The sequence below is a fragment of the Eutrema salsugineum genome, unplaced genomic scaffold, assembly GCF_000478725.1.
Source record: "Eutrema salsugineum unplaced genomic scaffold, Eutsalg1_0 scaffold_20, whole genome shotgun sequence".
NCBI lineage: Eukaryota > Viridiplantae > Streptophyta > Magnoliopsida > Brassicales > Brassicaceae > Eutrema > Eutrema salsugineum.
Genome location: NW_006256828.1, coordinates 2,486,848 through 2,510,305, shown reverse-complemented (window position 1 = coordinate 2,510,305; position 23,458 = coordinate 2,486,848). Strand labels below are relative to the sequence as shown.

The 23,458-nt window shown below is 41.7% G+C and overlaps 10 protein-coding genes across 13 annotated transcripts; 3 read left to right on the top strand and 7 right to left on the bottom strand.

Annotated features, from left to right (window-relative positions):
• Nucleotides 1–6: 6 nt before the first annotated feature.
• LOC18016077 (origin of replication complex subunit 4) lies at nucleotides 7–2,832 on the bottom strand. Its single transcript, XM_024155194.1, has 16 exons — nucleotides 2,706–2,832; nucleotides 2,537–2,627; nucleotides 2,386–2,442; nucleotides 2,255–2,302; nucleotides 2,117–2,167; nucleotides 1,985–2,028; nucleotides 1,841–1,904; nucleotides 1,671–1,757; nucleotides 1,435–1,526; nucleotides 1,256–1,337; nucleotides 1,049–1,134; nucleotides 855–964; nucleotides 628–720; nucleotides 484–548; nucleotides 269–412; nucleotides 7–171 (listed from the first exon to the last, which is right to left on the bottom strand). Exons 1-16 carry the CDS (start codon nucleotides 2,813–2,815, stop codon nucleotides 142–144), a joined length of 1,254 nt encoding a protein of 417 aa, XP_024010962.1. The 5' UTR covers nucleotides 2,816–2,832; the 3' UTR covers nucleotides 7–141.
• A 183-nt stretch (nucleotides 2,833–3,015) lies between these two features.
• Nucleotides 3,016–4,660, top strand: LOC18016076 (sec-independent protein translocase protein TATC, chloroplastic). Its single transcript, XM_006398433.2, has 4 exons — nucleotides 3,016–3,400; nucleotides 3,552–3,836; nucleotides 3,941–4,230; nucleotides 4,318–4,660. The coding sequence occupies exons 1-4, from the start codon at nucleotides 3,139–3,141 to the stop codon at nucleotides 4,525–4,527; spliced, it is 1,047 nt and encodes a 348-aa protein (XP_006398496.1). The 5' UTR covers nucleotides 3,016–3,138; the 3' UTR covers nucleotides 4,528–4,660.
• Nucleotides 4,661–4,905: 245 nt separating this feature from the next.
• LOC18016075 (protein FAM133) lies at nucleotides 4,906–6,575 on the bottom strand. 3 transcript variants are annotated; one of them, XM_024155379.1, is made up of 3 exons: nucleotides 6,438–6,575; nucleotides 6,072–6,154; nucleotides 4,906–5,732 (listed from the first exon to the last, which is right to left on the bottom strand). In XM_024155379.1, the coding sequence occupies exon 3, from the start codon at nucleotides 5,705–5,707 to the stop codon at nucleotides 5,072–5,074; it is 636 nt and encodes a 211-aa protein (XP_024011147.1). In that variant the 5' UTR covers nucleotides 5,708–5,732; nucleotides 6,072–6,154; nucleotides 6,438–6,575; the 3' UTR covers nucleotides 4,906–5,071. The 3 variants fall into 3 exon arrangements, with proteins under 3 accessions (XP_024011147.1, XP_006398495.1, XP_024011146.1); XM_006398432.2 differs by having other exon boundaries at nucleotides 4,906–5,766; nucleotides 6,438–6,562; XM_024155378.1 differs by lacking the exon at nucleotides 6,438–6,575 and adding an exon at nucleotides 6,265–6,283 and having other exon boundaries at nucleotides 4,906–5,766.
• Nucleotides 6,576–6,935: 360 nt separating this feature from the next.
• Nucleotides 6,936–8,772, bottom strand: LOC18016074 (cytochrome b-c1 complex subunit 6). The gene is made up of 5 exons (XM_024155263.1): nucleotides 8,317–8,772; nucleotides 8,181–8,223; nucleotides 7,519–7,603; nucleotides 7,268–7,357; nucleotides 6,936–7,182 (listed from the first exon to the last, which is right to left on the bottom strand). Coding segments are annotated over exons 2-5 (210 nt in total). The 5' UTR covers nucleotides 8,183–8,223; nucleotides 8,317–8,772; the 3' UTR covers nucleotides 6,936–7,149.
• Nucleotides 8,577–9,347, top strand: LOC112086446 (fasciclin-like arabinogalactan protein 19). The gene has a single exon (XM_024155370.1). It carries the CDS (start codon nucleotides 8,610–8,612, stop codon nucleotides 9,345–9,347), a length of 738 nt encoding a protein of 245 aa, XP_024011138.1. The 5' UTR covers nucleotides 8,577–8,609.
• A 353-nt stretch (nucleotides 9,348–9,700) lies between these two features.
• Nucleotides 9,701–11,221, bottom strand: LOC18016073 (NDR1/HIN1-like protein 2). The gene is made up of 2 exons (XM_006398430.2): nucleotides 10,465–11,221; nucleotides 9,701–10,017 (listed from the first exon to the last, which is right to left on the bottom strand). The coding sequence occupies exons 1-2, from the start codon at nucleotides 11,104–11,106 to the stop codon at nucleotides 9,931–9,933; spliced, it is 729 nt and encodes a 242-aa protein (XP_006398493.1). The 5' UTR covers nucleotides 11,107–11,221; the 3' UTR covers nucleotides 9,701–9,930.
• Nucleotides 11,222–11,483: 262 nt separating this feature from the next.
• Nucleotides 11,484–13,835, bottom strand: LOC18016072 (transmembrane protein 87A). Its single transcript, XM_006398429.2, has 5 exons — nucleotides 13,585–13,835; nucleotides 12,594–13,518; nucleotides 12,399–12,494; nucleotides 12,072–12,208; nucleotides 11,484–11,848 (listed from the first exon to the last, which is right to left on the bottom strand). Exons 1-5 carry the CDS (start codon nucleotides 13,773–13,775, stop codon nucleotides 11,698–11,700), a joined length of 1,500 nt encoding a protein of 499 aa, XP_006398492.1. The 5' UTR covers nucleotides 13,776–13,835; the 3' UTR covers nucleotides 11,484–11,697.
• A 153-nt stretch (nucleotides 13,836–13,988) lies between these two features.
• LOC18016071 (myb family transcription factor PHL7) lies at nucleotides 13,989–16,268 on the top strand. Of its 2 annotated transcripts, none has more exons than XM_006398426.2 (7): nucleotides 13,989–14,218; nucleotides 14,589–14,710; nucleotides 14,877–14,953; nucleotides 15,077–15,119; nucleotides 15,205–15,262; nucleotides 15,368–15,437; nucleotides 15,547–16,268. In XM_006398426.2, the coding sequence occupies exons 2-7, from the start codon at nucleotides 14,593–14,595 to the stop codon at nucleotides 16,045–16,047; spliced, it is 867 nt and encodes a 288-aa protein (XP_006398489.1). In that variant the 5' UTR covers nucleotides 13,989–14,218; nucleotides 14,589–14,592; the 3' UTR covers nucleotides 16,048–16,268. The 2 variants fall into 2 exon arrangements, with proteins under 2 accessions (XP_006398489.1, XP_006398491.1); XM_006398428.2 differs by having other exon boundaries at nucleotides 14,546–14,710.
• A 270-nt stretch (nucleotides 16,269–16,538) lies between these two features.
• On the bottom strand, nucleotides 16,539–19,579 carry LOC18016070 (probable galacturonosyltransferase 4). Its single transcript, XM_006398425.2, has 9 exons — nucleotides 19,411–19,579; nucleotides 19,286–19,320; nucleotides 19,147–19,188; nucleotides 18,982–19,057; nucleotides 18,742–18,896; nucleotides 18,166–18,437; nucleotides 17,724–18,081; nucleotides 17,064–17,639; nucleotides 16,539–16,950 (listed from the first exon to the last, which is right to left on the bottom strand). The coding sequence occupies exons 1-9, from the start codon at nucleotides 19,514–19,516 to the stop codon at nucleotides 16,675–16,677; spliced, it is 1,896 nt and encodes a 631-aa protein (XP_006398488.1). The 5' UTR covers nucleotides 19,517–19,579; the 3' UTR covers nucleotides 16,539–16,674.
• Nucleotides 19,580–19,826: 247 nt separating this feature from the next.
• Nucleotides 19,827–23,299, bottom strand: LOC18016069 (subtilisin-like protease SBT5.4). The gene is made up of 11 exons (XM_006398424.2): nucleotides 23,193–23,299; nucleotides 22,979–23,061; nucleotides 22,776–22,885; nucleotides 22,587–22,684; nucleotides 22,349–22,513; nucleotides 22,169–22,271; nucleotides 21,450–22,082; nucleotides 21,124–21,369; nucleotides 20,913–21,030; nucleotides 20,619–20,832; nucleotides 19,827–20,496 (listed from the first exon to the last, which is right to left on the bottom strand). Exons 2-11 carry the CDS (start codon nucleotides 23,048–23,050, stop codon nucleotides 19,964–19,966), a joined length of 2,292 nt encoding a protein of 763 aa, XP_006398487.1. The 5' UTR covers nucleotides 23,051–23,061; nucleotides 23,193–23,299; the 3' UTR covers nucleotides 19,827–19,963.
• Nucleotides 23,300–23,458: the final 159 nt, after the last annotated feature.

The following is a 23,458-nucleotide window of genomic DNA, read 5'->3' as shown; positions in this document are numbered from 1 at the left end:
GACATGCTCTCTCCCTTTATATATATAACTGGCAGGTGGAGAAAACGCAAAGCAAAGGCAAAACTGAAGAGACTGGTTCTACACAAAGTAGCCTTTTTTTTTGTCATTAGAGAATTCCCAAGGAACAATAAAACACAGAGATCAATGGTCCAATAACTTGAGAAGCATGGCCTGTTCCAGCAGAAAAAAAAGATTATCACCAAGTTGAAATAAGTTAACAAAAAATAATGGGAAGAAAATAGAGCATAGACGAAAAGTGGATACTTACGGGGCAACACGCATGAGATCTCATTCCCTGATGAAGCTCAGAGGCTGATATCAAAAGCTTCATGGGACGGTATTCACCTGTCTGAAACTGTCCTCTATTCTCTGCGTAGCATATAACTGCTCTCTCTTTCAGGTGCTCAAATGCCTGTCATGCCAACGATTAAGAAGAGAACCACCACATTCAAAACCATGACATCTCATGAGCTATACACTTACCCTTAGGCAAACATTTTGCGCGTAGTAGTCCGAGGTTTGAAAAGAATCATGTATCGTCTTATACTCTGGAGCAAACATAGAAGCCCAAGTCATTTTCATAATGGCGCAACCCGCATTTTTTCTTAAGCCAAATTAACAGATTACCTTTCATCACACTGATGAAGTTGTACGAGCTTTGCTCTTTCACTTCTAACCTCCTCATGCATACCAGAAGATAAAGCTCCACTATGGAACAATCTGCTCAACAAAGTTAATGCCAATTGAGCTGACTATATCCCCAAGGAAAACGTATAAGCAACACTGCAGTTTAGCAACACATATTCCTCAGAAGTAGAGTGAATCTAAATTCGTTTCTAGTTGGCTTATTATACCTTTAACGGCTTCCAACTTTGGTTGCCTTTGCAGACTTGAAAGTGCTGCTTTGAAGTTCTCAAGAGAGAGGAGGCCAGATTCCAAATTCATCAAAGAAACAGCGCGGAATCTAACATCAAGAGATAGCCTCAACACAGAGAAAATGACAATTTTGAATAAGAAACAGCTCACCCTAGTAAACGAAGTAACTTACATATACTTCAGCAAACTGTTGACGGTAGAATTGGCATTAAAAAATGTCTTCAGCATGTTTTTAAATCTCGTGTCTGATATTATACTCTGCACATAGCCCGTTCTTTTTAGAAGTTTTATTTGGAAACTATCAGTTCTTCTAAATAAGAATTGACATCGTATAGAAGCTAAGCATGTCAAAGTACTGAGTGGGCGTGGATATTAGAACCTTAATCTTTTCATTGAACTGAGAAACATATCCACTGGGGAAGCTTGAGTCTGATGGTAGAGACAGCAGGTGTTCCAATAAACTGGAAATATAATTCTGTCAATAAAACAAGTTCATTGGAAGAAAATTTTTCGGCTCATTACAGAAAAGAAGCTTATCAGAAAGAAGCTGCTCATTACCTATCAAATTCTTCCCTCGATGGAGGAAGAAACAAAATTTTTCTGTGTGAAAAGCGAGATCTCACCCTTTTCTCCAAAAGTTGGTCAGCGTCCTGTGGTGCGAGATTGCATATTATAAGATTTTAAACCAGAGTATTGTCATCAAACATAAAAATCATACAGTTCTAGAATGATAAATTAACTATGAACAATCTTAAACCCCAAAGCATGTATATCTGTATTGCCAATGCTCATACCAGTCGAGAACTAATACCGACGACAACAGCTTGTGATGTTACAGATTGCATAGCATCCAGTAAACTGTATAGTAACCGCTGCTTTCCCTATATATAACCAAAAAAGTAGGGTGAGTGGAGAGTAAGCACCTACGTCCAAATAGCAAGTTGTAAGAATTCAGAATTCTTGCCTGTGCAAACATGTCAAATTCATCAAGCACAAAGATGACAGTCTTATGTGCTAGTCCACATTCCCTGGAAAATCTCTGTCAGTTTGTCTGAAGTGAATATCAACACAGCAAAAAGGGTCTTTATGTCAAGTTAAATATACTCACCTCAGCATGGCTATTATGAACTGCGAATTCTCATCGAACGATGCCTAGAAGAGCAAGAAAAAAAAGAGAATCAAGCCAATTGTAGCATTTGGTTAAAATAATAATGAACATTTGGAGAGAACAATATCATACCATTTTGGAGAAGAGCAGGTGGTGTTCCATGCACAACTGTCTGGCAATTTCCTGAAAAAAACAATGTAACCCGGTGAATATCAGCCACATAGTAGGGGACTGAGAATAAGAATGGTGGCTCTCTCAAGCGATTCATACCTTAAATGCACAATTATCATCACTATGCAAGAGTCCATTCAATCTGATCTGCATCAACAGAAGGTGATAGCAAGATAAGATGGAGATGGATAATTCCCAAAATAGATAGCCATATAGTTAACCACACTTACTACTGATACTGAATCGGGATACTCCTCCAGTAAATCACCAATTACGAGATCCAAGACCTGATTAATCATTTAAAAGTAACAAAATCAAACGCCACGAACGGAGAGAGAGTGAGAGTGAGAGAGAAGAAGAAGCAGGGTTCGAGGAGCATACAGCAGCTTTTCCAGAGCCTCGAGGACCGAGAAGCAAGATTGAATTGTTGCAGCCCTCCGTGATAGAGGTCGATACAATGAATTTCAATTTGCTATAAAACAGACAAATTTTTAGGGTAAGCAAATGAATCCAATTACGGAATTTCCAGAAAGAAGTCAAGCAATCAAACCTGTAGTTACTGTCCGATGAAACGGAAAGAGGTCTAAAGACGAAAGTGGGATCGCAGAGCCTCCCGCGAATCAGATTTAGGGCTTTCTCCGCCGGATTCTCTTTGCCCATCGGAAAATGTCGGAAACCTGGCGGGAAAAATGAACTCATCCCTCTCCCTGAATCCATAACCAGTTAAGTATTTACTGAAGTTTATGGGCCGTAGTGGGCCCTTTTCAAGCCATTATGGGCCATGTTAGGTGTTATTCCACGGCCCGTTTCTTTGCTTTCTCTAAACGAGGTCGTTTTAAACTGTGTGAAGTTTGTGACGGAAATGTTGACAGAACAAGGATTGGGTTTTTGTAAATTTCATGAGGCGAAGGAAACTCGACCGGAACCAATCGTTCTCTGACGCTATTGCAAGCATACGAGAGGATTGATTCTAGAGAGAAGCGATGGGGAGCACAAGCACGAGTTCTGCTGCTTTAATCCACCATTTTCAGCTCACCAGTCGCAACTTGTGTTCGCCTAGAAAGCGTCCGTGCGCTGTAAATTTCTGCAATTCGTGGAAGGAAGCTCCACTCCGATACGGTGTGACGCGACGCTGGAGCAAAGGCTTAGGCCATGTGGTTCCTTTGTCAGCTCGGGATGAGAATTCTGGCGATTCACCTACGGAGACAATCCCTGGAGTTGGCTCTGCTGTAGAAGACAGACCAGGTATATTGAAGTCCTGTTTCTTGTTTGTGTTTGATGGAAGTGTTTTAGACAACCTATGAATCAAAACTCTGGTTTCTACTTGAATGTTATTGTGCGCGTCCCCCTTTTAAGCTTCCGAGGTTTAATATAGTGATGTATTTACATTGCACAGCTGTGGAAGATGCAATCTTTGAGCAAGAAGATAAATCAAGTTCGATCTATGAGTTTCTGTATCCTCGTAAAGAGGAGCTACCTGATGACAAAGAGATGACTATATTTGATCATCTGGAGGAGCTCCGGGAGAGAATATTCGTCTCGGTTTTGGCTGTGGGAGCTGCAATCACGGGATGTTTTGCCTTCTCCAAAGATCTAATCGTCTTTCTTGAAGCTCCTGTCAAAACTCAAGGTGTACGGTTTCTGCAGTTAGCTCCGGAGAATTTTTCTTCACACTTTAAAGGTCAGAGCACTTCGAGTAGCTAACGATCACATTGACGATAAGTCTTTTTCTCTAATGACAGAAAGTGAATTTTTTTTTTTCATATTGTGTGTTGTTGTGTGCAGGTCTCAGGTTATTGTGGGCTTCTACTAGGGAGCCCTGTGATCTGTATGAGATTATCGCCTTTGTTCTTCCCGGTCTGACACGAGCTGAGAGAAGGTTTCTGGGACCAATTGTGTTTGGTTCCTCCTTGCTGTTCTATGCTGGACTTGCCTTCTCCTACTGGGTTTTAACCCCTGCAGCCTTAAATTTCTTTGTGAATTACGCAGAAGGGGTAGTAGAATCTCTGTGGTCTATCGACCAGTACTTTGAGTTTGTACTGGTGCTTATGTTCAGCACGGGCCTGTCTTTCCAGGTATGTGGCAATGAGAAGATACATCTTCCAAGTATGTTCTAAATTATACATCTTCACCTGGAACTTGGCTTTGTTGTTGGTTTACAGGTTCCAGTAATTCAGTTACTCCTGGGACAAGTAGGGGTGGTGTCGGGAGATCAAATGCTTTCAATTTGGAGATATGTGGTGGTCGGTGCGGTGGTCGCAGCAGCTGTACTCACGCCCTCGACGGACCCTGTCACTCAAATGCTCCTAGCAACACCGCTTCTGGGACTCTACTTGGGTGGTGCATGGATGGTCAAGCTCACAGGCCGGTGAAGAACTTGGTTGTTCAAAAAGTCTAATAAAATCATGTATCTTGTAGAGTATATCACTTTCCATGCAAGAGACCACAGTTTGGTACCTAAAGTCTTAATCTTTAATCATCATCTTCTTCGGATGTACAAATTAAGCAACCAAAAAGAGCTCAAAGGTTGATGGGAGCAGTATTTATTGTCAATTATATGCTGATATGTGTATGTACTCTCAAAAACCCACAATTCTGATAACTGCAAAATTTAAGTCTTCATTGATCAAGACGTCGCAGAGTTGATCATGATGGTCAACCACCGATAACAGCAACGTGAAATTGGACTTAGGTGATACGATATTAATCTTAGAAGGAGATTAGAGATGAGAAGAATAGAGACGAGAAAAGAGAGAAAAATAGAGATCCAAGAAAGAGAATTCAATACATTGTGTTTTGATAAGTATTTCATGAGGTATTCCTCTACATGAAGGGAAAATACTCAAAACGACATCAGGTTAATTAAGATTGCATCACTTAGCATCGGCCCCCTCCCCCCATGGGTTAGAGCCGGGTCTAGTGCCTGTGATGCTTTACATGTCTTCTTCTCACATCTTCGGCATCGTCATCATGGCAAGTCTGTCTAGAGCTATGCCACTTGTGCCTCCGGTGGTGCCTTATCTTCACCCTGAGCTCGTCCTCTGACCCGCTTTCATACTCGTCACTGCTACCGTCGCTTGGACTAGAGGACCTTCTCTTATGCCTCCTGAATTTCTTCTCTTTCCTCCTATCGCTGTCATCTGAATCAATGTGTGCGTGTCTTCGGTGCTTACGCTCGTCCTCTGACCCGCTTTCATACTCATCACTGCTATCGTCGCTTGGACTAGAGGACCTTCTCTTATGCCTCCTGGCTTTCTTCTCTTTCCTCCTGTCGCTGTCATCTGAATCAAAGTGTGTGTGTCTTCGGTGCTTACTGTGACTTTTTCTTGACTTTCTTCTCACCTCAGAGCTAATATCACTTTCTGAGCTAGATTCAGAGGCACCCCTGTGTTTTCGCTTAGCACCCTTTGACTTCTTTTCTTTGGTTTCTGTATCAGATTTAGCCTTGGCAGCCGCTTCCAGCTTCTGCTCCCATTTCAAAGGAGCTTCCTTCTTCTCCAGAATTTTTCTTTTCTTCTCCTCCACCATCTGGATGAACTTCTTGCAGTCCATTTGGATTGAAAAAGCAGCTGAAAATCTGCATTTTGGTATGAATATAACCAAAAGTGCATCTCACAAAAGAGAAGAAAAAACAATGTTAGCTCTTCCATCAACAGTTAAACAAAACTAAATATTAAACGGCAACAGAAAATAATGAGTTCTTGAATCTAAGTACATCCACAACACAAGGACTAACTATGATGTTGATAATGCAACTCCTATAGGCAAGAACGGATAAAAAAAGACACTTTGGGGACAAAATTCCATGTTATCCTAAGAGGGTTTAGCATTCCACCTTAATCAATGAAAGAACCTAGAGAGCTAAGCTTTGAAACTAATGCGATGAATTTCACTAAATCTAAACCAAACTTCTTACCTGATGCGAGTGAGAGGTAAGATTAGCCGAAGAGGAGACGGAAGCCGCCTAAAATATCGAGAGAAACACAAACGATAAGGAATCTGCAAAAGAGGGGAAAATCATAATTACGAGGGTTATAACTCCAAACATGGAAGAAACTCAAGATAAGAATTCGACGATGGTCTCAGGCACTAAAAGAAAAAGAAGCAACCTAGAGAAAAGAGGAGAGACGAAACAGATCAAACGGGCTGGGAAGATCCGATAAATTGAAGACAATCTTTAAACAAAAAAGGTAAAAGAAGAAATCGGAAGACAGATCTAAGAGATCATTCTTAGGATTAGATCTGGATTAAAATTGGAGATCTGGATTCTCAGAGATCTTACCGTAAGGAAAGGAAGAGAGAGGAGAAGACAAATGCTAGGGCTTCGCTTTTTCGTCTCTTTCTCTTCTCTTCTCGGAATGTCGGAATGGCCTTCGACGGTTTCGTCACCTTATTTAAGGTCCCGTGCTCTAGATAACCTCTGTTGCATGCCGTTTATGTACAAAACCAAAGAACGTTGTGACGTTTATGTACAAAACCAAATAACATTGTGCCGTTTATGTACAAAACCAAAACACCGCGTGCCGTTTTTGATACCTTTAATATGTTGCTCGCAAATAACCATCGATTCAGCATCTACGTAACTACATCGCTTTCACCTACTCCGAGCATGAAGCAGAACTTCTTGAAGACAAACTCTATGTTTCTGGTTCTGATACAATGAAATTGGATTTGACCATCTTTAAAATATTGATATACCACTCACTAAAAAATCAACGTGCTTTGAATTGTTCAATACTTTCATTCCAACCGAAGATTAACAAAGACCTACAGAGAAAGATAAACAGAACCCGTATTCTTCGTTTTCTTTTATTAGGCATTAATCAAGTATCACAAACAGATCAGCAAACAATGAATAGCTTGCTAGAGAAACAGAACCGAGATTTGCGCCAATGCAATCTGGTTTGCAGTAATGTTCTCAATGTGCACTGCATTTTATATAACCCTGGAAAAAAAACAAGACACAGACTCGAGACTCCCAACTTTGTTTCTCGTCATTTAAGTTTCTCAAACAGCTTAGGTCCGACCTGCAGATCAACAATACGATTTTCATCTTAGAATTGAAAATTTTTAGGTGTATACAGAAAAAAAAAACACCAGTCAAACACTTACACATTTGTCAACACAATGCCAGTAATCAAAATACTGCCCAGTGCAATGTTTGTGGCCAGACTCATCATCTTGGATCCTCTTGACACATGCCTGAACCACAACAACAAACTGTTATCGTCTGAAACCACACTCCCACGCCATGTGGTGTAAGAGCCGGAAGAAACCGCTCCTCTTTGATGTCAACATACTCATATTTTGCAATACAAGGTTAAAACCAAAAGCCAGCTCAAGTTGAAGGTAAACGGATTCACCTGATATTCAAGCAGTGGCTTCACACATTTTGGTTTGCAAGATTCCTCGAGGCACTTTTTCGGATCAACAACTTCCACATCTTCCCTGTAATTATCGGAATTACAGCAACCATTAGGGTGGAACATCAAACTTTTAATAAGAAACCTAAGGTTATGGCCTAGTAGCAATAAAATGTTCATAACAATGAAATACCGCCCTGATCTCAAAGTAGTGCTGTTTAAGTGATGAAACTCGAATTCTCATTTTTACTCTACAAATCTCGTGAACATCACAGATTTGAAAACCCTTCAAAATATGTGCAACGCAAGAAAATGGAGAGACCTACTCAACAAACTATAAAGGATATGTGTTATAAGACACCTTGCATCTTAGTCATGAAAGATACAGTTTACTATGCGTAAGAATTCAGATAGTTCTTCTCAGCTCATAAGAAAATCATCCTGGACCCATCAGAACGGAGTATAATTTTAATTGATACTTGGAGGGGATAGCTCAAGTCTAGCATTTCAGAAGAGAGGAGTTAAAACATTGTAAATGATGTAATGAACGGAAAAAAAAAGAGTCAAGAATGGATATTGGTAATAAAAATCTATTAAAGGGGGAAAGGATTATAAGTTATAACGCAGAATCTAGAGAAGTGCTTGAAGAAGAACGAACTTACATGGTGAAATTGGAAATAAAGGATCGTAAGCTTGACCGGAAATCTAACAGAGAAAAGGATGTAGAAAAAAAAAAAATCTGTAATGGTCGATCTATCACGAAATGAAAAGTAGATCGGTCGAAGGAATTTACATCACCTGATGGATAGCCGAACGATGAACCCTTGATGTTTCGATTCGATTTCCCCCAATTTTCATCTTCTTCTTCGTCTAGTTGCTGTTTCGTTTCCAGTACGGGACACTCTCTGACCAATATGGGCCTGTTGGGTCAAAGTTAAAGCCCAACATTTGTGCAGAGAAAAAAAAAAAAAAACTGATCGGAACGCCGGTGGAGAGAGAAAGGCCTTTCTAACAGATTCCGTAACTAAATCGTAACCGCTTTGTTCATCTTTCTTGTCAACACTCTCTTTCAGCTCGCTTATCACACAAAAATGGCGATCAATTCCTCCGTTAGCTTCACGGCTTTCATCGTCGTCGTTCTCGTGCTCTGGCTCCCTTTTCCTTCCGGCGCCGTCCCATCGGAAGAGCTGGAAAGAGCAATCTCAGTCCTCCGTGTCAGAGGCCGCGCTCTATTCGCCAACTCCATAACCACCTCCGATATACTCTTCGATATCTTCTCCGCCGAATCTCTTACCCTCCTCGTCCCCACCGACGCCATGCTTTTCAACCTCGACATGACCTATTCGCTTCCCTTTTACATCTCCACACTCCGCCTCCACGTTTTACCTCTCCGCCTCCCGATTTCCGACCTCCGTTCCCTCCCCAACGCTTCCTCTATCCCAACTTTCCTCCCTTCTCACCGCCTCCTTCTCACTAAGCCGCCTTATTCCACCGATTCCGTTTATCTCGACGGCGTCCAGATTCTCCTCCCTGGTCTCTTCTATGACGAACATATCGCCGTCCATGGTCTCGCCGGTATTCTCCAACTCAGGTCTTCTGGGACTGACGTCGAGAATTTCACCGTTGCTTTGCCTCCTATGGTTGATTCGCCGGCGGAGTCACCATCGCCATGGAGCTCGTGTTCGTTTTCGCCGTCGTCAGAGGCTTATTTCAACTTTTTTGGCCGTACACCAGCAGAGACGCCGATGATTGGTGAGGTTTCAGTTTCACCGTCGTTGGAAGAAGCTCTGACCGTAGGTGACGGCGATTCTTGGACTACCGAATTTTGATTGACACGTGGCCTGATCTAACTGGAGCATTTCTTTTTTTCTTGTGTAAAGATTCAAATGCAAATATCTTGGAAGAGTTTGCATTTCGTTTTGTTGAACAGAAATAGTTTACATTTTTTTGTTATTCTTTGAAATTCGTGGGAGATGTTGACTGGTGAAATAGTTTAATTTCGAAAAATTTTGGGATCCCTTGTACAAACAATTGAAGTTACTAAAACTGCCAATTTTTTTTTCAGACGTAACAAAGCCACAGTTTTAGTCTCAAATAAAGCACGGAATATTTTGATATGTAGCATGCGGATGAGTACATATCTATATGACACAGAAACAAATTCACCTTTAAGAGTTGCCAAGGGATTTGCAGAGTGAGTAATTACTGATTAGTATCTTTGATAAACAACATTGTTGCTATTTTAATTTCTGCTTGTAAAAAGGAACACAAACAAAAATTTCCCAGATGTAATCTGTTCCGTTTCTTTACCAGTTTGGCTGGATCTTCTAACCTTTTTTTCTTTTTTGAACCTCCACACAGTTTTTGGGAGTGGTCAGTAGAATTATAAAATATTATGTTACAGTTTGGAAATTAGACGCTGAGGCCATCAAAGCCACATTGCTTGTAAATCAGAGCTTGCTTCCTTGGACTAATGCCTAACCCGCAATTCACTGATACCTGCAAAATGAATCACTATTTTATCATCAATACAAATATACAATAATAAATGGAAGTTAAACAGACTTAAAAAAAAGAGAATTTCCTAATAAGCAACACAATAACCAGATTACGACTTCTATTATTTACTTTTGACATCAATATATTAGCTTTTAAGCTGGTGGATTAAAGAAAATACGTGGCTCCTAAAAAAAAAAAATCAAAAGTGAAGGAGAAGCAAAGGCCAAAAGGAAAGCAGAGTGGGACTAGTGGTGGTGGTCGGTGTAAGGAATCTATTAACTTAACAACAAATCCTTCTTTTTCCCTTTTTTTTTCACCGCCATATTGTTTTTTTACGGTCCGTGGTAACTTCTTTTCTCTGTTCACACTAGGGCCAGATCTCCAATGGAGCTTAAGCTAAATCCTCTGCGACATGATTGGAAAAAGAAAGGGAGAAAAACGAAGAACCTGAACGCCTGGGGAATCGATATTCATGACTCGGATCTTAGCACTAACGTCTCCGCGAACGGTGAGCTCGACTCGGTCGTTTAAGGAAGCGTCCCTGACGAGATCGGCGGCGTGAGCTTGCATAAGGTTGACTCTATCGACGGCAATGGTGGCCTCCACGTTCCTCGTACTGTGCGCGTCCTGGTAAAATCCAGGCACCGTCGCTCTTCCCAGTGGTATGCCTTTGTACATCACCGTGAAGCTGGACTCTCCGTACCTGATTCCGACTTTGTTCGGGTTGCCGGCGGTGAAGAGCATGCGGATGGTGAGGGAGATGGAAGCGGAGGTTGGATCCAGAACGCTAGGGTTTGGATTATTCGGCGACGAGATTCCCATGTACACCACTGCCACTTGCTGCAGATCGAACTGTGGCTTCTTCGGCTTTACCGCCAGTATCACGATCAGCACCACCGCTAGTACCAGAAGAGCTAGGAACGCGAATAGAAGGAATAGGCAGCAGCAGCAACCCTTCAGCGACGCCGATGATGACGACGAGTAGCTCCGGTAATACGGCTGCTGGTGCCTCACCGTTTGAGCAACCGGAGGAGGTCTATGATGACCGATGTCGCCGTTGAGACTTGGTCTGGAAGGAGGAGGAGGCATAATCGGTGAAAGCAGGAAGCTCTCTCTCCCTTCCCAGACTCACTGCAATGGCGGTGTTGGGAAAAAAAATTGAGCGAGAGAGAGAGAGAAGAGAGACTTCCGCGTCAGGACAGTGTTGACGAAATTACTAATAATGTATACAATACAAACTGTATTCCAATTTAATTTTAATCACAATAAAATAAACAAGATAAAGTAAGGCAAGTCTCAATCTCTCTTCCGCATCTTACACCTTCAGCACAATACATTAAAAATGGGATGCTCAGTGAATTAATGTTGGATGATGATTCAGATGTTGGATCTTCTAAAGAGAAATTGGTTAATCATTGAAAGTATAGTAAATACTAAACAATCAATTACTCAGACTGATTCTTTGGCGAGAAACAAGGTGCTTTTATGTACTAGGAAACAAACGAGGATAGACCTCAAATACAAACACACAGTAAAACACTCTTCTTTTGTTACAGATATTTTTGTATAAAAACGTTTGGTTGCTTTGTGCTAAAAGTTGACCTGATGATGAAAGACAGACACTCTACTTCTACTTCCCTGGACTTGTGATGCCAAACCCCGTTTCTTTACTGACTCTCCTCATTCCCTCTTATCTTCTTCAACATCTTCTTCCGTGTCCGAGCCAGCGTTCTTCTCTTGCTTAACTAAGCTGATATCACCATCTTGCTTTCCTGCTGTCAGAGATTGAACTTCCTCGTTTTCTTCATCCACTTCTCCCGAATATGCATATCTGTCCAATCATTAGTTTCACATTAGCATCCATTTCATATCTAGGCACGATATATTGGACAACTACATGAGAACCACTAGCATTCTAGCCAAGTATTCGACAAGACTAGCATGACATCCTCAGCTGGAACAGTTTCCATTTCAGTAAGTCTTAGCTCGCAAAACCAAGCTTCTTTGTTAGTATGCCAGACAGGTAAAAAATCCTCCAAGTTGGTGTAACATACCTTTGAGAGTTCTGCGACGGGGTCCAGAGATAGCAAATTATACACAGCAAAACGAATGCAATAACATCCCAGAAGGCAGTTATAGTCCAAGCAGTCTGCCATCGCTCATTGAATGGATCTGTTGCTTTGAAATACACCTGCAGGGGACAAATCATCAGGCAAGATGTTTACATTTCAAGAAAAAAAAGGATCTTCTCCTTCTATTTTTGATTTCCACGCCAGTTTTAGTTGATAGGTTGCAATCATCGTAAATAGCCAGCCATTTGCTTAGGAAGTTTTGAGTCAGTTTACTACATCAGTGTCAAATCAGGCTAGACAGGATGGTACCTCATACACTATCCAAGCAACAGAGGCAACAACCATAACAGCAAGAGCATTTGAGAACTTCCGGTAGATATCCAACTTCACTGAGGTCCTCTTCACCTGCATAAGAACCGATCATAAAGATTTGCATCTTGCCTGGAAACTTTATAACTTACAGAGTCTAATCACAGAGTTACTAATTTGGAAAGAAAAAGATACCTGTAATTGTTCGAGTGTTTTCGAAAGAGAGGTAAATATCCACAATATGAGAAATGCATCCAGGAAAGCGTCAGGCAGGACAAGAAAAAGTTTTGCCCTTCCAGAAATATCGTCAATTATGCCAACATTCTCAGCTATATCAAGCATCTCAGAAGCTATGAAGTAAGTAACTCCAACAAGGAGGACTTTAGAAGTGAGACCACCAAGAGTGGACTTGACAACCCCAAACCCCATTGAAACACAAAGTATGAGAATGCGGGAGACAGTTTTTCTAAAAGCACCAAGAGTAACAACCCATGTAGTAAGAGCTAAAGGCCTCGTCCCCGTTTTGTTAAAATTCGCATAATCCAAGTACCAAAAGACCATCTCAAGCAATCCGAGAACAATAACCACTGTTATGCAATGTTGAAGTGGCAATATATCCTTCCAGAACCTCAAATACTGTAAGAACCAAACCGCACTGAGCAACAGGTATGCGAACGACATATATACGTAAAACTTCATCAGTGGAGCCATCCTCCCAGGAAGATATCCCTCTGGATTCTTCCAAACAGTCTTTCCGGTCATTTTAAGTCCCTTGAGTTTCGAATCACACGATATAAACAAGAGATTATAGATTCCAGTCTTCCTGATGAGAATCTCAGTGTCTTCCATCTTAGCAGACAAACGTTTCCCTTTGAAGCGAACACGTAAGAGGATAGGCCATCTAGGGTCATGTGCAGAAGGGATCCTAATGATCTCACCTTGCTTACAACCTTGAAGCTGAGCCAGATCTGGAGTGCAGCAAATAGATCTTTGGCCACCGTAAGCTGAACCACCGATGTTATTACGATCCGAGGCCTCAAAGATCACTGCTTGTACTAACCCATTATTGCGTCCCTTTCGTGACGCATCGTTTGTCCTCCAGAGAGTGATGTTCTCAAACCTGCACGAGACCAGTGAGGATACACATCACATGGAAAATCAAAATGTAGAAGAGAGAAGGAGTAACCTGATGAAAGATCGGGAAGAGGCGAAGATGCCTTCGCTGCCACCGTAGAGGAGGAGAGAATTACCGACATCGTGGAAAGGCTGAGAAGGGTAGATGTGGGCGGAGGATTCCGCGGTTATAAAGTGGAAAGAGAGAAGAAGTGAGCAAAACAGAGAAAATTGGATCAATTTCTCCAAATCCATGGCCGCCATTATCGGGAACCGAGGATTTCTCGGCGAAGCTTGGAAAAGCGGGAGAAGAGAGAGCGAGCAGCTGCGGTTGCTTAGTCGCTGTTCTAGCTGACTTGGACCCACCAAATTGATTTATAATATTTGGGCCTTTATGAGCCCAGATCGAGAGTTCCGGCGGCCCATGGAAAACAGGTACAATAGAGTCAATGGCACTGCCACGAATTCGATCTATCGAATGCGTCTGAGAGAGACGACTGGAAAAAAATATCGGTGGAGGACTCTGCTGCATCGCCGCCCAGGATTCATCGGGATTTGACGACTGAGTAAAATCCACAGCATCACCCGCATGTGGACAGAACCTATATCAGATTAGATTGGAGTGTTGGAGAGTCAGAGAAACGAAGAAGAGCAAGTTCCGAAAATGGAGGGACTCCGTGTGATTCTTTTATAGATCCAACCCACAGGTTCTTAGATTCAGTAACCTTCGATTTCCTTTTTTAATTTCTGCTTTCTGTTCTCGGAAACAAATTCCCTCCGATGTTAATCTGATGGAACTTTATAGAAAGTCTTAAACTTGAGCTCACTATTTTTACTACCTAAATTCGACTTCGGATTTATTCCATTTCTGGCTATTTCGGTGACCAGTGTCACTCTTTATAAGTCCCCAAATCTTTGAAATTATCATATTATTGTCTATCTTCACTCAAGTCTCTCACCGTTATTACTGCAATTGACTCCATGAAAATCTCTGACAAGAAAGGCTTTTTTTCTTTTCTCTATTTCTTTTATAGCTAGCAAGAACTCATTAGTTTCTCTTCAACGTTATTACCTTAGCCTGATGGAAGCAGACAACGGAGGGAACAATTCTAGTCACGCATCCAAACAACGTTTGCGTTGGACGCATGAGCTTCATGAACGCTTCGTTGATGCCGTTGCTCAACTTGGTGGCCCTGATAGTGAGTTTCCTTCTTCTTTTAATAATCCTTGTAATTAATAACTCAGGTTTTCTTATAGCTCTGTAGAATATACTTATATGCCAACATCTATAGTAGTCATAAGAGTCAAAAGCCTATCTATTTTGGTTAAGTTTACTGAATAGTTATCTCCTTTTGATTTCCAAAGGAGCTACACCCAAAGGCGTTCTTAGAGTGATGGGTGTTCAAGGATTAACTATATACCACGTCAAGAGTCACTTACAGGTATTCTGAAATGATAACCAGTGTGTGGCCTTGTCTATTATCTCTTTCTCTTACATACGTATGCTTCCCCCAGTTTCTCTGTACTATAGTCCACTGACTTTTGCAAATTTTGTTTTGAGTCAGAAATATCGACTAGCAAAGTATCTGCCAGATTCGTCCTCTGAAGGTAAGTGGTGGACATTGGTTTCTCTTTTTATTTTCTCATGCTCCCAGTTGCCTATTTCTCTGAAACTGGTATTTAAAATTTTCAGGGAAGAAAACCGATAAGAAAGAATCTGGAGATGTGCTCTCTGGCTTGGACGGTTCTTCGTAAGTTAAAATTTCACTGTCTTGGGTTGATATGTGATGCTACTAGCTGGTGCTTCAGATTAAGTGTTCAGAAAGAGGCTCATATATATAACTTTTCGATTACAGGGGAATGCAGATAACTGAGGCCCTCAAGTTGCAGATGGAAGTTCAGAAACGATTGCACGAGCAACTAGAAGTATGCTTCACTATGCCACTATAAAAAGAAAAGGATTAATCAGTATTTCAGTGGAGCACTATAAGCAATAAATTTACGTGAAATATCACATTCTTTTGATGTTTTGTAGGTGCAAAGACAGCTGCAACTACGGATAGAAGCACAAGGGAAGTACTTGAAGAAGATAATTGAAGAGCAACAACGACTCAGTGGAGTTCTTGGCGAACCCTCTGGCCCAGTAACAGGCGAATCAGATCCTGCAACCCCTGCCCCTACATCCGAGTCTCCCCTACAGGATAAGTCTGGCAAAGAATGTGGACCAGACAAGAGCCTTTCAGTTGATGACTCTCTTTCATCTTACCGAGAGCCTTTGACACCAGACTCGGGGTGTAACATTGTGTCTCAAGATGAGAGCGGAGGAGAAGAGAGATCGTCAAAGAAGCCTAGGCTGGTGAGAGGAGGTGGTGCAGCTGGTTATACACCGGAGATGGTAGTGGCGCACCCAATACTCGAATCAGGCTTGAACGCTACGTACCATCAGCCAGACCATGCTCTCGCCTTTGACCATCCATCTACATCACTGCTTGGGGATGAAGATCGATTGGACAAGGTTTCAGGAGACGATCTATGAGTTGTGTATCAGGTGGCATCTGTAGTTGAGTGTATCACATGTAGTTGTTGTCTATCCTTATTCCTATTAGTTAGGAGTTTCCTCTAGTGAGGTGATCACAACTCTCTAATTCTAGACACCGCCACTAGCATGAACAATGAATATATATGCTGTCTTGTGCTGTACTTTGGTAAAACACAAAACAAATTTACTCAACACAGTGAATTCTTCAATCATAGTAACGCAAAGGTGACTGTGTAAGCTATCTTGCTCAATGCCCATGAGAACTATTCTGATTATGGAGGTTCAGACGATAATTTGATCCTCATGGCCTTTGACTCCTGTTATCATAGCAGAAAAAGAAAAAAAAAAGGAGTTCATATGAACAATGTTCTTGTATGACATCATCAAAAAAGAGGAGTTTTCTCTAAAAAAAAAAAATAGTTGTTTGGTTTTAATTCCTCTTGTTGATATATTTCAATAATAACATCGATCGTGCCAATTGGAACGAATGATCTCTTAACGTATCATCTACAAATTCGCTTTTTTTTTTTTTTTACTGTAATGAAGATATCATCAAAAAAAAAAAAACAAAAGAAATAAAGTTTGAGACATAATACAGTGCTCTTCAATAGAGACTCTCTAACTCTAAGGATTGATGTTGCATTCTCTGAGATAAACGTGCTCATAGTCGACGTGCTTTGCCCAGAAGCCCCTGTATCTTGGAATCCCAATCTCTAGCCATGGTTTGAGGTTACCGTTGTAGTGTATGACGGCTCCCCTCTCAATATCCCTCTGGTTCACACTAGGGTTGTAACCAAGGCCCAGTATGTGCCATTTCCGGTCTAGCGGGTATGTTCGTCTCCAAAATGTGATCAGACCAGGCGGCAGCGTCCCTAGCTTCCACAATTCTCGGCCTTCATTCTGCAGTTGAAAAAAAGTTTGTGTATAAATATCAGCAAACATATTTGAAATCAAGGACCTAGCCGACACAACACAAGCAACTAAACCACAAGTTTATTATATATTCTGCGTACCAGAGTCTGCCATCGATGATAAACCTCTGTGATGTTTTGCTTCTTCCATTCGTCCAGATCAAAGATATTCATACCATATGCCCAACCACAAGCTCGAGGGTCAAAATTTTTGGAGATAAGTGGATTTGAGAAGTTTAGATATCGATCGAAGCGATGAAAGCTTTCCCCACATGTCTCTACAGCACCGTTGACATTACCCTTCAGATCAACTGACCAAAGACCAGAGAGGTCCTTCTGCACAACTATATCGTCATCCAAGAAGAGCACCTTGTTGAGCTTCGGGAAGATCTCAGGCAAGTAAAAACGAAGATGATTAAGAATCGATAAGTATTTTGGATTCCGGAACTTCAAGTTCGTATCTGAATTTGTATGGTGGGCCCTGAAGTAGTAGTCTATCATCGATTGAGAACTAAGCTGTTTGAGGACAGGACTGTAGCTTGAATTCAGCCATGTAAATTCTTCAACATTCTGAACCTGGATGGTCGCTTTGCCTGGTGGGTTGTCCAGGAACCACATCCTCATTGCCGCATAGTTGAGTCTGTCCGTGACGATGTGGAAGACATGCTTTGAGGGATGCTGCAAATAAACCATTAAGATCGTAAGTTCAAGACAAAGAAACACATTTAGATGTTCAATCAGATGAACAAAGTTAATTCTAACCTTTGCATTGGTTATAGTAGAGTTAACAACAACTGATGTAGCCAACACATTATCAGAGAAGAGGGCATAGTGATACAGCTGATTATCTTCTAGATTCTCTTGATTTGGGAATTGTTGTTCAGACGAATTTAATGCATAATAATCGGTAGTGAGGCGTAGAGGGAGGCAGTGAAGGCCCTTTGGTATCGTCTTAGCAGTCAGTTGTGTCAAGAACATAGTTTGCTTCTTATGGACCCGTAGCTGCTCCTCTGCTGAATGGAGCATTGCACGTAGCTTCTTTACCACTGTGGAACAGTCATCTTGGATCTGCTTGCCTTTGGCCAATGTTTGCTCCATTGCTTTCAGTTTTTCTACAGCACTGAGTTTAAAAAATGCCAGAGAAGTTAATCACAGAAGAAACTTTTTCCCGCTGGTCATTAACTGCATTTCCAAGGACACTTACTTCTTTGGCAGATCCGAATCTTTGGTGGCATCTGAGAGTGCGCGTTGAACTTCTTTAATACGGAGTCGAAGCTCTCTCACAAAATGTGCATTAGCCTTTGCAGCTGGAAGTGAAAGATAAACCTTTGCCCTAATCAGCTGATCTTTAAGATGCTTCACCTGAGTATCAGGCATCACCACATTTCCTCTCTCTTTCTCACCTCCAAAAGATTTTGGCTCTTGCTCATCAACCTTTCCAGAGGTTTGCTGGGTCAATTGAACATGCATCCCTTCCTACAATATGACGAGATCAATTTAAAATGATAGCACAGAGATCATTTCGACACAACAACACCGAGGGCCATAGCAGGGAATTTAGTGGTCAGGAAAGATTACAGTAGCAGCCACTGTAACTTGGTTATTTTGCAAGACAATCTACCACAAGGACAAGTTCTCTCCTAATTTATTAATCCAAATCTCAAGCTTATCAATGAGGAAAATGCAATGCAAATCAATCTAATTTATTGCGGGAAGAAGTTCTGATCGATCTAAAGAAGAATTATGACAATAGGTTGTAGAATTCGTATAGAAAACGAACCCTATTCTGAGAGTTGTCATCAGAAGCGTGCATATCATTTGGTTTATCCATCTCTGAGGCTCCATCAGTGACTTGTTTGATGGGATCTTCAGTTTGAGACTGATTATCATCGTCGGTGGTCGAAAGAACTCGAGCAGACAATTGGTCTCTCGCTTCTGAAAAGGCAAAAATCTTATGAACTAAACTCGTAAAATTAGAGTTGGAACAAGAAAGAAACAAGAGAAAGAGAATTTGGGGTACCTTGCCTTCGCGAAGAATCCGAATTTTGTTTGGAGTAGACTACACCCACGACTCCTCTAACTACTTCCGGAGATTCCTATATGCATTTGAACAAGATTGCAAAAATTGAGAAACGAGGTAAGATCTGGGGGCGAATCAAGTAACTTGAAACGAGGGAAATGGTACCCGTGGAAGCAGATTTAAACGATTCTCGTCGGAATTGAAAGTCTGAACAAGAACCAAAGCAAGAAACAATAAAGCGTAAGAATGAAACCTCGAAAACCTCAGCAATGGAGGAAGAAGAAAAAGAGAGAATAATACGAACCAGGGCAGTTACGTCCTCGAGGAAATCTCGTTTAGCTACAGAATGAAACAAACAGAGGATAAGAAAACAACCAAATCGTATGAAAATTCAAAATCGGAGATGAGGAAGAGAGAGAGAGAACTGACAAAATGGGGTCTTGAAGGAGGCGGAGGAGGGATCGGTGTAGAGAAGGATAGGAGCAGCGACGGTGAGGAGCAAGAAGAAAAGAACAAGATTGCGAAACTTCACCATCGTCGTCGTCGCATCAGATCAGAGCATTCTCGTGTGTGCGGACTGTGAATGATTGAATTGTTTTCAGTGAGAACCCAGTGGAAAATTAGCTGGTGGACGAAAAGACGCTTTTATCCTTTTCGGTGTTACAGTGATGAGCTTCATTTAATTGTTTTTAGTCCTCTCAAATCATTCACCTCTTAATTAAGAATTATATCGAAAGATGTTTAATTATTTCGGTTAATGGTATTTAGGAAGGAGAATTGCGTGGTCCAGATTCCACAAACACAGCTCACTAATCAATTAAACTGACACAGTTTTAGTTGGCATATACACATTCTTGAAATGAGAGTCACAAAATCAAGAATGAGAGTTCAATGGATCTAAATAAATAAGCAATCAAGAGTAAGAAGAGAAAGAGAAACACAGTAACTTAAGAAGATTTAATATAATGGATCTCTCCATCACTTAGACGGTGGAGACAACAATGGGGCTTCTAACATAATGTTTGCCATCACTCCATGTGAGACCTCCAAAGACAGAGCCTTTCGCAGACCATTTGGGTTTCAATGTCATCTTAAAGCTTTTAACTTGACCAACTCTCTCAAACTCCAACGCACTTGGCTCAACTCTCACCGACACTCCATATGGCTCCCGGACTCTCGCCATGTAAGTGCCTGCAGATCCTACATTCTTCAGTTTCCGGGTCACAGTCACAGCGCCTGATAGATTAGGCACAGTGATGGATGGATAGTTCAAGTCTAACACACTTGCTTCCTTGGGGCATTTGTAAGACGGGCTCTCAGAGAAAAGCTTAATCATTGTTTGGTTGTACCCAACGGCGCAAAGAAAATCCAAGTGGTCATGTACTGTCAAGTCATAGACCAGTCCCGGATCTCCTGCACGGTTTGGTCTGATATGTCCCGATCCGTAATTGAATGAGTTTGCCTTCACGTAAGACCCGTTGAGCATCGGACTCATTCTGTTGTCTCGTGTTCTTGCTGCAAGTGCAAGCAAGAACAAGTGCAAGCAAGAATGAGAGCCAGCAAAAGAAAAAGACTTAAATAGGAGAGAGTAGTTGGAATTTAAGCATATATATATATATATATATATATATATATACCGGTGGTCATAATGGCAGATCTGATTGCAGCAGGACTCCATGAAGGGTGCATTGTCTTGAGAAGACCAACAAGACCCGCAACATGAGGGCAGGACATGGAAGTGCCAGATAATGTAATAAAAGGAGTCGTGCGAGGATCAGATTCCAAGCCGCTAAGACTTTGTTTTCTGGTGTAGGCAGCTATGATGTTGACTCCAGGAGCAGTTACGTCAGGCTAATCAAAAACATACTGTCAAGTGAGCAACAGAAAGAAGCAGGGGAACGCATCTCAAGAGGACAGATAAAAGAAAAAACCTTGAGGATTCCTGGTGTAATAGAGTTAGGTCCTTGAGATGAGAAATCTGCCATATATGGGGCTGGTTTGATGCCAAAAGCTGCTCCGGGTGCAGTGAGAGACCCCATGGGATCTAAACTGTAAATGATAAAAAAAAAGTGTAAAAAAATGATGAAGCATCCATCCTTTGTATCAGTACACAAAACAAGGATATGGGAATGAGAGACATACTAAGTAGTGTTAACATAAGAGAACACGGCTTGGCCATCCAAAAAGTTGATCTGTGTAGCGGGAAGAAAATGATGATCTGCAGTTATATCATCCCCGAATGCCTTATCATTGCATAGGATCATAGCAACAGCACCAGCAAGAGCTGCTTGCCTCCCTTTCCCCACTCTCGATGTATCTCCTCTTAGACACACCATGATCTTACCCTTTGCCTTGTGCGGATCTAGAGTGCCTTCTTTGCAAAGCATCCTGATTATAGGCAACAAACAAATTATATAGTAAGATTCAACAGAAAGAGATGAAATGATAGCTCAAAGTTTTCAACTTACGCATCTACAGCAGATGCATTGGCCAGTTTAGCTTGAGCACCGGTTATGAGGCTGTACATTTTCTCTACTTGCAAGGGTTTCGACATGCTTACTCCCCTGAAGCGTTCGCCATTTGCAAGCTTTACAAAGGACTGAAATTCACGATCAAGCGTGCTGGCTGCAACTGTGAGTATCCAAGGGGCTACGTTTGAGACAGTAGCAGGGACAGGGCCAGAGTTTCCAGCGGAACAGACCACAGTGATTCCATGTTTAACAGCGTGGAAAGACCCGATGGCGATGCCGTCATTGAAATAATCAGAAGGGCGACCACCAAGAGAGATGGAGAGGACATCAACACCATCATGAATGGCCATATCAAAGGCAGCCAAGACATCAGCTTCAAAGCACTCAGAACCTTCCACGGGAGGCCAACAGACCTTGTAGGAAGCTACTCTCGACAATGGAGAGCCTCCTTTCGCAGTACCGTTGCGTATACCGTAAACGCTAGCTCCAGGGACAAAGTGGCCTCCTGCGGTTGATAGCGTGTGAGTCCCGTGACCTGCGTTGTCATGGGCCGACTCATAGGAAGAGTTGCTTTTAAGACCCGTGTGAGCCAAGTACCCTTTGTTAAAGTACCTTGCCCCTATAAGTTTCCTGGTTATATTTCATTAGTTAGTAGTTATATTATAGAGCTTGTAAAATCGTCTACACAGGTCTATCCAAGGAAGACAATAGATAACCTGTTGCAACGAACATCTCCAGAAGTGTCGCAACTTCCTTTCCAACGAGAAGGAACAGGTCCAAGTCCTTCTGCGCTAAAGCTTTGGGATTGGGAATTAACACCTGTTGCACAAGATGGTGGCTTTAGTGTTGTTTGATAAGTATAGGAAGAGGGGAGCAGAGGAAGTGAGATTGCAGACCAGTGTCAAGGTTTCCGATGATTGTGTCTTCACCAAATCTTGCTTTTGACCAAAGGGAACTCGAAGGGACCACACCATCCTTCTCCATTTGCATGAACTCCCAGGAATGAGTTGTGTGCAACTTCTTGCCCTTGTCCGGAAACACACTGATCACACTCGGGTGCTCTGCATTCAAAAGATACGGCGGAGTTAAACTCTCTAGTTAACTCAAAAAAGGGAAAGAGAGTTTTGGAATTACTTGAAATCGCAGCGGCTTCTTCTTCTTCAAGAATGGCTGCAAAGCCATTGATGTGTCTGTTGTAAGAGTAAAAGATTGCGTCTCTAGCCTTGTCAAGACTGTTAAGATGCATGAGGATCAGATCAAACACTTTAGAATATAGGCAGAGAGGGTAAACAAAAAAAGGTTTACGTGAAGTCATATATGTACCTTCCCAAAAAGGATCCGAGCAGCTCGTGATGAGATTCAGCTACGCGTGCAAGGGCTAAGGGGGAGATTTCAGGGCCATGGGAGTGAGATCCCAAGTAAACTATGTATGACTTTAAGGCCAAACAAAACAACAAAGCAACAGTTTCGTTAATCTATACGCTTACGTACGTGACAAGAACTTATACCTTAAAAGAGATACCTACTTTTCTCGCAGCAAAAGCAGGGACATGAAACAGAGACACAAGAAGTAACAATGCAAGCAGAGTTTTCGCCATAGCTTGTATCTGTGCAGAAAGTGGAGAAGAGGATATATCAATATAAAAGTTTGTGACCATGCTATTTAAACGGGAGCTTGTATCTAAATTTTAATGAAGATAAAAAATAAAGGGATATAGACTGGAATGATATAGGACGTATCTTTAACAGATATCAACGGAAATATCGGGATGTAGATCAATCTGAGTAAGAACAGAGGTTATCATCAAGTACCCTTTATATAGCACAGCTTTTCTTTTCTCTTTTTCCTGTGGTAGTTAAACCTTCCCTTCATCAAAAACCAATTCAGGTTTTAACGGAGGAGCGTGCCATCAAAATGGCCAATGGGACCACTAGACGTGAAATCGTAATTGTCGACGTCAAGGCATTGCTTTCAGAGATATGAAAATAGAAAGTAAGACAGTGAT

Bases quoted from the DNA above. Each gene is read 5' to 3' on its own strand.
- LOC18016077 (XM_024155194.1), bottom strand. From the start codon at position 2,815: ATGGGCAAAGAGAATCCGGCGGAGAAAGCCCTAAATCTGATTCGCGGG. The intron at 1,338-1,434 runs GTAATGAGCAGC...TTATATTTCCAG, and splicing joins TCGAGGGAAGAATTTGATAG to TTTATTGGAACACCTGCTGT. The intron at 172-268 runs GTAAGTATCCAC...CTGCTGGAACAG, and splicing joins GATCTCATGCGTGTTGCCCC to GCCATGCTTCTCAAGTTATT.
- LOC18016076 (XM_006398433.2), top strand. From the start codon at position 3,139: ATGGGGAGCACAAGCACGAGTTCTGCTGCTTTAATCCACCATTTTCAG. The intron at 3,401-3,551 runs GTATATTGAAGT...TACATTGCACAG, and splicing joins TGCTGTAGAAGACAGACCAG to CTGTGGAAGATGCAATCTTT. The intron at 3,837-3,940 runs GTCAGAGCACTT...TGTTGTGTGCAG, and splicing joins TTTTTCTTCACACTTTAAAG to GTCTCAGGTTATTGTGGGCT.
- LOC18016075 (XM_024155379.1), bottom strand. From the start codon at position 5,707: ATGGACTGCAAGAAGTTCATCCAGATGGTGGAGGAGAAGAAAAGAAAA.
- LOC18016074 (XM_024155263.1), bottom strand. The intron at 7,358-7,518 runs GTGAATCCGTTT...GTTGTGGTTCAG, and splicing joins AGCCACTGCTTGAATATCAG to GCATGTGTCAAGAGGATCCA. The intron at 7,183-7,267 runs GTAAGTGTTTGA...GTTGATCTGCAG, and splicing joins GGCATTGTGTTGACAAATGT to GTCGGACCTAAGCTGTTTGA.
- LOC112086446 (XM_024155370.1), top strand. From the start codon at position 8,610: ATGGCGATCAATTCCTCCGTTAGCTTCACGGCTTTCATCGTCGTCGTT.
- LOC18016073 (XM_006398430.2), bottom strand. From the start codon at position 11,106: ATGCCTCCTCCTCCTTCCAGACCAAGTCTCAACGGCGACATCGGTCAT. The intron at 10,018-10,464 runs GTTCTTCGTTTT...TTCATTTTGCAG, and splicing joins TCGATTCCCCAGGCGTTCAG to GTATCAGTGAATTGCGGGTT.
- LOC18016072 (XM_006398429.2), bottom strand. From the start codon at position 13,775: ATGGCGGCCATGGATTTGGAGAAATTGATCCAATTTTCTCTGTTTTGC. The intron at 12,209-12,398 runs GTACCATCCTGT...TGTCCCCTGCAG, and splicing joins TTGCTTGGATAGTGTATGAG to GTGTATTTCAAAGCAACAGA. The intron at 11,849-12,071 runs GTATGTTACACC...ATGATTGGACAG, and splicing joins CCGTCGCAGAACTCTCAAAG to ATATGCATATTCGGGAGAAG.
- LOC18016071 (XM_006398426.2), top strand. From the start codon at position 14,593: ATGGAAGCAGACAACGGAGGGAACAATTCTAGTCACGCATCCAAACAA. The intron at 14,954-15,076 runs GTATTCTGAAAT...GTTTTGAGTCAG, and splicing joins ACGTCAAGAGTCACTTACAG to AAATATCGACTAGCAAAGTA. The intron at 15,438-15,546 runs GTATGCTTCACT...GATGTTTTGTAG, and splicing joins GATTGCACGAGCAACTAGAA to GTGCAAAGACAGCTGCAACT.
- LOC18016070 (XM_006398425.2), bottom strand. From the start codon at position 19,516: ATGGTGAAGTTTCGCAATCTTGTTCTTTTCTTCTTGCTCCTCACCGTC. The intron at 19,321-19,410 runs GTCAGTTCTCTC...TTCATTCTGTAG, and splicing joins CTCCTTCAAGACCCCATTTT to CTAAACGAGATTTCCTCGAG. The intron at 16,951-17,063 runs GTACGCAGAATA...TTTCAACTGCAG, and splicing joins ATCATCGATGGCAGACTCTG to AATGAAGGCCGAGAATTGTG.
- LOC18016069 (XM_006398424.2), bottom strand. From the start codon at position 23,050: ATGGCGAAAACTCTGCTTGCATTGTTACTTCTTGTGTCTCTGTTTCAT. The intron at 21,370-21,449 runs GTAAGTTGAAAA...GCCTATAATCAG, and splicing joins AATGCATCTGCTGTAGATGC to GATGCTTTGCAAAGAAGGCA. The intron at 20,497-20,618 runs GTATATATATAT...TTGCACTTGCAG, and splicing joins ATCTGCCATTATGACCACCG to CAAGAACACGAGACAACAGA.